Raw genomic sequence first — 8224 nt, 5'->3', positions numbered from 1 at the left:
CGACCACCCACCGTATTCGCCAGATTTAGCCCCCAGTGACTTTTTCCTTTTCCCAAACTTAAAAAAATGGCTAAGTGGACAACGTTTTTTTTCAAATGAAGAAGTCATCGATCGGACAATTGCTTATTTTGAGGACCTTCCGAAAACCTATTTTTCTGACGGTTTAAAAAAAATGAGAAACGTCTAACCAAGTGTATTGAGCTCCAAGGAAATTATGTTGAGAAATAAAAAAAAAATACAAAAATAAAACCTGTTTTAATGCTTTTTTCTAAGGAATTATTGACCCACCCTCGTAAATGAAAACAAATAAGTCTTACTGAAAAGGTATTTATTATTTTTATCGGATCTCCACAGCCTACCTCTACTATTATGATTTAGTTTTAGTATATGAGAGTTTAATTGAATTTTAAGAACTAAACAATTTATTCCAATAATTGCAATTTGTATTCTTTTTTTTTTTTTGACCATGTCCGATCCTGATAGGATCATATGGGCCACCACAGAGTGGAGGTTTGTATTGACAGATTTTTGTTTTTTACGAGAAATGGATGTCAGCCACTTGCTCAACCTATTCGGTCCATACCCTGAAACAGGCACAAATTGAAAAACAATATCTGTACTTGCCAGACCCAGGATTCAAACCTGGGACCCACGGTTTTATAGTCCAACGCTTAAGCCTCGCGGCTACCGTGGAGGTTGTATTCTTAGTTCAATGAAAACAAATAAATACTGATAAAGTGTAGTATGACTGGATTTGCATTTAATGCCGCCATACAATAGTATCCAGGGGGCACTAAACGCCTACAGGGACGAATGGCGAATAGAGATATCATCGCTTTGATTTCAGACAATTAGGTACACCAGTTAATTCTTGACTGGGCATGGTGGATTCACTGGCAGACTCTACAAGATTGGTCTTATTATCTGTTCAACATGTCCATATGGCGGAGGAATACAGGATGCAAACTACACGCTCTGGGGATTTCCTAAAAGGTGTCGAGAAGAGGAAGAAGTGCTCAAACATGTTCAACCAGATGTTGAGCCCATCAGATTGTCCACATATCATTTAAAAAAATTGTCGCCTGATACTGCCAACATGAATATCTCATTACTTGACAGTTTTGCATTAGCTGTTGTTATTACTACAAACCAGTCAAAGTGCACTTGAGTCCATGGCGACCTAAGACTTAAGTAACTGTTCCTGTAACATTCTTAGCTATAAATAATTACAAGAAAAAAAGAACTTTTTATATACAGCGTTTTTAAATTTTCTGTTAAATCATATAAACATGACTTGACTGGCTTAAACAATCAAAAAAATTGTACTTGATAGAAACAATACTGAAATGTCATTTTGACATATCGTATTGATTTCCATAGTAACGCACGTATTGATACCGAGAAGGATGGGGTGGAGAACTCACATTTATGCTGGCGGCGTTCTTCACGAGTATCACCTTGATTGAGGGTTGTGTGGACATCAGGACAAAATTATAACACAGAAACTTCGATTCAAAACCTCCGCGCAGAGGATATATTTAATCACACTAAATTATACAAGCGTGGGTTGTAATAACATTAGGGTGGACATCGATTAGTTTACATTATTAATTACACTTAAAGGAGTCTTAGATTTAGTTATCGCACAGTCGTCACATTATATGGGAACACGTGTTTGAACACATTATTTAATTTAGTTTCGCGGGCACTTTGATATTCGTCGCAATCTTGGCCGATAATTAAACATAGATTTAGTAATTGGTTAGAAACACGGTTGATTATGCGGTTCCCGTGGGTGACGCTACGCGCCGGCGTAACACTCGTTTTGTGTTGTCACTTCATTGTAGGGTAAATCTCAACTGATTTTATTTTTCAAAAGCATCTTTAATTTTTTGGCGGGTCCATCCTACTCAGGAGAGGGGCAGAGGAGCGCGGGTTATTCGAGAAATGTTTAACTCTGCCTGGGCGGCGGTCAGTATTCAAGGTCGCCTGAAATTTCTTAGAAAAATGATCAGGTACTCGGCCCCGCTTTCGCCTGTCGAAGTGCGTTGCGATGATGTTATTTCGTAAATCAGGGGAGGCAAATCCTAACACAAGGGCGTATGATTAGGTTGTGGATGTGTGATTTGAAACTGCGGACCAGGGGTTTTTTCGTCTGGTGACAGTATATATTAATAATTTAGTTGCTAGGACCCCAGACCCCTTAGCAACCAATAATGGTGTCGAAATAACTCTTCATACAAAACAGAATTAACTGAAAATGAATCCAATTCTACTTAAAGATGGCTAAAAGTATTAAAAAAATGCATTGGCATCGTGTTCTGATATATTCTAAAAGTTTCAAATGTCTAGCTAGTCGGGAAGTTCGATTGCAAGATTTGTACCGGACAAAGAACCACCGGACAAATAAGAATACGAGCTAAAAAAAACGTTGTAAAAATACTGATGCTTCAGATCAAATGTATGGTCCCGTGGTAGGCCCAATTGAGACCGGGCGTGGTTTGGTGAAATTCCAGATAAGTTCAGCACGTCAAAATTAGCATGATTTCAATCATTAAATCTTGAGACATTTGAAATGTTTACTGCGTCATATGGAGGACGGAATAATTCCGATTCCTCCTTATATTCATCACCTTTAACGCCTGACTCCTCTGTTTCAGTACACGGGTACAGATGACACTACATGTTACTATATCAAGATAAATGACGGTAGAGTAAGTCCAAGGCGTTTTTTTTATTGTCTCCCTAAGGTTAAGGTTAAGCGCTCTTAAGGATAAAAGCAGAGACCCACTACGTTAACGTTTTTCAGACTGTGTTTTAGGTCAAATTAAGGATACACTTATACAGTGTATTATTGGCGATGTTTAATTAATCTACTTTAATTATGGAGCTGTATGGAATATCGACACACAATAATGAAAATTTACATCGCAATTTAAAATGTTAATGGTCGTGAAATATATTAGTGCCGCAGGCGACTTTTTTTTCCTATTAAAATTAATTTATGATGTGTCTTTATCTCACTTATCTGGTCAACCCGACACGCCAGGCCCCCAGGGTAGAGCCCTATCAGCCCATGGTCATGATGTCAGGTGGATATGGGGTAACTCAAATCATCATCCATCCTATCTCCTTAGTTTACATTAGATAGAGTACATAGAATGCTAGCACATGTGAGTTGAATTTGAGGGGTTAGTCTAATAAAGAGCAATGGAGAAAATATATCTGTACCTCAGAGGCAGACGGATGCAAGTGCCAAATACCCAATTGTTCAGGAAAGCCAAAAAAACAATTTTTATTTTAATTGAATACTCATAACTTCTAAGAAAATATACATAGAATGATCATTATTTGTTTTATTCTAATTCAATTAAAGTACTTTTGGAATATGTAAGACAGGAATAAATATAATACAATTTTATGCATGACGATTCTTAAAAAAACTCATTTTCCCCAAAAACGGAGTTGCATCCGTCTGCCTCTGAGGTACAGATATATATTTTTATAATAAATCATACGATATTACCTATACAGTTGAATTCTTATATTTACGTACTTACTTAGTTCTCGGTTCAGAATAATTTTGTTAGTAACAACAAGTGCTCTGTCCTCTTCGTAGAGTAAAACCTCAGCAGCCAACATATACAATGACATCATGAAAATACTGTGAACACTCCACATTGTAGGACCAACGATAGCACTTATCTGAAAATAGCCTACTCATTTAGACTGCTCTAACATGATGAGTACCAGACGATACCAAACATATTTAGTGAATGCAGAGACGGGTTGGTCATGGCAGTGACGAAATCTCCATACTAGACTATTATTTTAAAATGTAAAACCTTCCTTTTTAAGAATAATAATTGTAAATAACCTTAAGACAGTTCAAAGGTAAACAATACCAACAAATTCATCTGTCTTAAATACTGAATTTAGAATTCACATACACCGTATCCAAGTCTATCGAATCTTCTACAAACACATGAAAATTAAGCCTTGGAATAATCCAAAAAAAATTTGTATGTAGATTTTGTGTGTATGATTTTTTCTTGCGATCTTACCGCCATCTGCTTCGTTGTATGAAATGACTTATGCTTGCAAAGATTCCGCCTACTATACTTTCATCCGGGGGTTTCAGGTTCGATTCCCGTTGAGATCAAGATATAATTATGTTAAAGCCTGGTCACTTATATTACCAATTTCAGTACTGTTATTGGGCTTCATTGCCTGTTGTAGTTTTAAAGATAATATAATATAAATGTGTACTTTTTTTTCAAATTAATAATAAAAAAATTCGATTTTCATGCAATTGTGTAACAGAGTGACCTTGTTTTAGTTTCTGAATTGAGTATGACCTCTTCCAATAAATTCGCTCGAAACTATCTTGATTACAACTACCAATTCAACTTAATCTAACATATGGGAACATCCCTACTAGGGATTCCAATCCCGGGATCCCGAGCTATTTTTGATACCTATGAATCCCGGGATTGATAAACATAATCCCAAAACTTTCGGGATTGACGTTTTTATCAATTTTTATGGAAAATAAAATAAAAACAGAAAAAATACTTTTAATAACAAATAACTACATTAGTAAGTTGCCGATTCATTTAATTTTTTCACATAAATGAATAAAAATGAGAAAGATTGGAAAAAAAACAATGCTTCCCACTATTAACAAAGTAATTCCACCATGATCTCATACGTTTTACGGCAGTTTCATATTTGGCTGACTAATTAGAATTATGAAGCGGAAAGGCCATAAGTACATCATGATTTGCTTCACTATTTTAAATCTCGCTAAACCCATTCACAAAGTTTTTACTATCAGAAACAGCAATCTCCTAATAAATTCACATTATTATTTATATTACAATATTATTTACTCTATTAAACTTACGTGTTTCCAAGATTGAACGTATACAATATTAACGATAAATGTCTTAAATAGTATAAAATATACTAGATTTATTTTTGACCGATTTTATCAATTTTATTTCTTCTTCTTCTTCTTCTTCTTTCACCCTGTCACGTCCCAACATTATGGCATAGGGCAAGCACAAGTTGGCGCCACTTCCCTCGGTCCATCGCTAACTCCTGTGCCTCCCGCCATGTCAGACCTGCAGCACGAAGGTCGCTTTTGTAGCATCGCTGCAGGGTGAGGGAGGGCCGGCCACGGCGACGGAACCCTTGAGGCTGTGCCACAAGGGTACGAAGTGCTGCACTTTTTGGCGGCATCCGGAATACATGTCCCAGCCACGTGAATCGTCTCTTCGTGATAACTTCAATCACCGAAGGCTGTTGTGTCTGCTCACGAACTCGGATATTTGTAACGCGGTCGTACCAATGTACCCCTAAGATTCTGCGGAGACATCGATTCTCAAAGCTCAAAAGCCGAGACTCTTGAAGCTTAGTAAGATGCCATGTCTCACAGCCATACAGGAGCACAGGTAGCACGCACGCGTTAAACAAACGACATTTGGTCCTCACAGAATACAGCCTTGACCTCCATGCGACTCCAAGTTGGTTGAACGCAGAGCCCGCCACACCCATGCGGATTCCAAGCTCACTAGAAATACCACCATCATCGGCAACCGTGGCACCCAAGTACTTGAATCTGGACACCAGCTCGACGGGCAGACCAGAAACCCGCAGAGGAGTGTAGGCGTCGATGCAAGCAGCACTGCACATGGATTTGGTCTTAGCGGCATTCAAATGAAGACCCACACGCATCGAGTTCGCGGCTAGCCTGTTCACGGTCACCTCCAACCTCTCGATCGTCGAGTCAAACACGACTGCGTCGTCTGCATACTCCAAGTCGCACAGTCTTTCTTCGCATAGATCGCTTGTGTCATCATGATGTAGGCGTATCCCACTGTCGGGGCAAACCGTCTTACGCATTATGAAATCCATCATGATGATAAAAAGAAAGGGCGCAAGTACACATCCTTGCTTGACTCCTGACGTGATTTCAAAGAGGTCAGAGGATGTTCCGGCTGCTCTCACGCGACACTCTGTATTGGTGTAGAGAGCACTTATCACGGCGACCAGTTTCCGTGGGACACCATATCCTAGCAGAATTTGCCACAAAGATTCACGATGAGGACTGTCAAATGCCTTTTCATAGTCCACGAAGCAGCAGGCGACAGGTATATTCATCTCTTGGTACTGTTGCAGAAGGCTTCGGAGAGTTGAAATATGCTCTGAGCAGGACTTCCCCGGGACAAATCCACTCTGCTGCGCACGCAAAACGTCCAGCATGGGACTTCTAATCCTGTACAGGAGAATCTGCGCCAACACCTTCCCGGGAACGCTGAGGAGAGTGATTCCTCTGTAATTATTACAGTCTTGTGGGTTACCCTTTTTGTGCAGAGTAACAACGGTACCATCCCTCCAGGCTTTAGGGCACTGCTCCCTTTCCCACACCTCGTGCAGAAAGTCACACAAGGACGGCAATACAGCGCTCAGTCCGCAGAGCAGAAATTCTGCATGGATGCCATCATCTCCAGGAGCTTTCCTGCGCTTCAATCTTTTGACAGCCTCTTTAACTTCAGCAGTTGTCGGAGGATCTTCGCAGAATCCCGATGCAGTAGTGATTCTGAGGGCGGTGATCTCCGACGGAATATCGAAGGGATGCAATGGAGGTGGGCGATTCAGGACATCACTGAAATGTTGGCGCCATAGCTCCTGGACCTTTGCAGGTTCAGTGACTGTCACTCCGTCAGAGTTGCGTAATGCAGTGACCACTGGACGTTTTTTACCGCAAATTGCTCTGGTGATGCGGAAGAGAGCACTTGGATTATTCTTGCAGGCAGCAGATTCCGCATCCCGAATGAGGTCATCCAGGCGTCGGCGCTTATCGCGGCGGGCAGAACGCTTTACCACGCGGTCCATTGTCTGGTATTTCGCGCTGCGCTGTGGGTCGTATGTACCATTGTCTCGCAATTCTTTCAGGAGCTTCCTCTTCTCAATCATCTCCCATGTATGAGGTGACATCCAGTCCGGCCTGTGCGTATGCCGCTCTCCTAATGCAGTAGTTGCGGAGCTCATTATAGCATCCCGGAATAATATCCATTTTCCTTCCAAGGGATCCGAGTCGATGGAAGACGTGAGAGTTCTAGCATCATATAAGCGCTTCTGCAGCTCCAGCTCATAGGTTGCACGCACACGGGTACTTTTCAGTTTTTCCACATCGAGTCTGACCGTCCTTTTGGGTTTTGGGACTCGTTTGAGGTCTATACGGGATTTCCCGACCAAGAGTTCGTGGTCACTGTGGATGTCTGCACCTCTATATGTCCGCACGTCTAGCAGTTCATGCCGGTATTTCGCTTTGACCAAAATGTGGTCGATCTGGTTTCTTGTATTACCGTCTGGCGATGTCCATGTATATTTGTGGATGGTCTTATGAGGGAAAAGACTACCACCAATCACAAGACCATTCATTGAGGCAAAATCTACCAGACGGGAACCATTATCGTTCATTTGGCCAAGGCCATGTTTTCCCAGCACAAAGGGTCCACGCGAGAGGTCAGATCCTACTTTGGCATTAAGATCACCAAGGATAACTGCATGATCACAGCTGGGGATATTTCCAGCGGCTTCCGCCAAACTTTCGTAGAATGTATCCTTATCTGCATCGCTAGCAGCCTCTGTGGGAGCATAGCACTGCAGAAAAGTGATGGAGCCCGACTTGGTCTTGAAAGTAGCGCGGAGTAGACGTTCGGAGATAGGTTCCCAGCTGGTGAGGCACTTGCAAGCTTCCTTGGACATCAGCAATCCGACTCCACTACGTCGCAATGTGGCGTGTCCGGAGTACAATAGACGAAACCCACGAATAAACTTCTCGCCAATGCCAGTGAGTCGACACTCACTGATCCCGAGAACATCTAACTTGTATTGAGAAAGTATTTCTGTTAGATGCTCGGCCTTTCCAGGGACATTTAGAGTACGGATATTGTAGGTTCCAAAATAAAATCGTTTACCGAATTCAGGCGAGGTCGTCAAGATGGAAACGGGGGTCCGAGGCTTCCCTGTGCTTGGATTAATCTGTTGTTTTAGGGTGTGCAGGTGATCATCCCACAGCACCCGAGTTCACTGGTGGGGCTGCCACCTTAGGGCCCGTGAACATGCCCTGGTTTTCTGTAGGGGTTTTCCTTCCCGTAGCCAGAATGTACCAGTTTTTAGGCGCTTGTGATTCGCCTTGCACCCTCCTCTATCT

General features: G+C 41.5%; 1 protein-coding gene across 1 annotated transcript; it reads right to left on the bottom strand.

Annotated features, from left to right (window-relative positions):
* Positions 1-1884: 1884 nt before the first annotated feature.
* LOC147073212 (uncharacterized) lies at positions 1885-7776 on the bottom strand. Its single transcript, XM_085945622.1, has 2 exons — positions 6393-7776; positions 1885-2087 (listed from the first exon to the last, which is right to left on the bottom strand). The coding sequence occupies exons 1-2, from the start codon at positions 7774-7776 to the stop codon at positions 1885-1887; spliced, it is 1587 nt and encodes a 528-aa protein (XP_085801748.1).
* Between the last annotated feature and the right edge of the window lie 448 nt (positions 7777-8224).

The sequence above is a fragment of the Rhyacophila brunnea genome, unplaced genomic scaffold (genome assembly GCF_057557595.1).
Source record: "Rhyacophila brunnea isolate RB1 unplaced genomic scaffold, BYU_Rbru_1.0 scaffold_18, whole genome shotgun sequence".
In the NCBI taxonomy this organism is placed as follows: Eukaryota; Metazoa; Arthropoda; class Insecta; order Trichoptera; family Rhyacophilidae; genus Rhyacophila; species Rhyacophila brunnea.
This window is presented reverse-complemented; position numbering and strand designations above follow the sequence as displayed.

Excerpts from the sequence above, each read along its gene's own strand:
- LOC147073212 (XM_085945622.1), bottom strand. The coding sequence starts at position 7,776 with ATGTCCAAGGAAGCTTGCAAGTGCCTCACCAGCTGGGAACCTATCTCC. Across the intron at positions 2,088-6,392 it reads CCCTAAAGCCTGGAGGGATG|GATTTGCCTCCCCTGATTTA; the intron begins GTACCGTTGTTA and ends CCCTTGTGTTAG.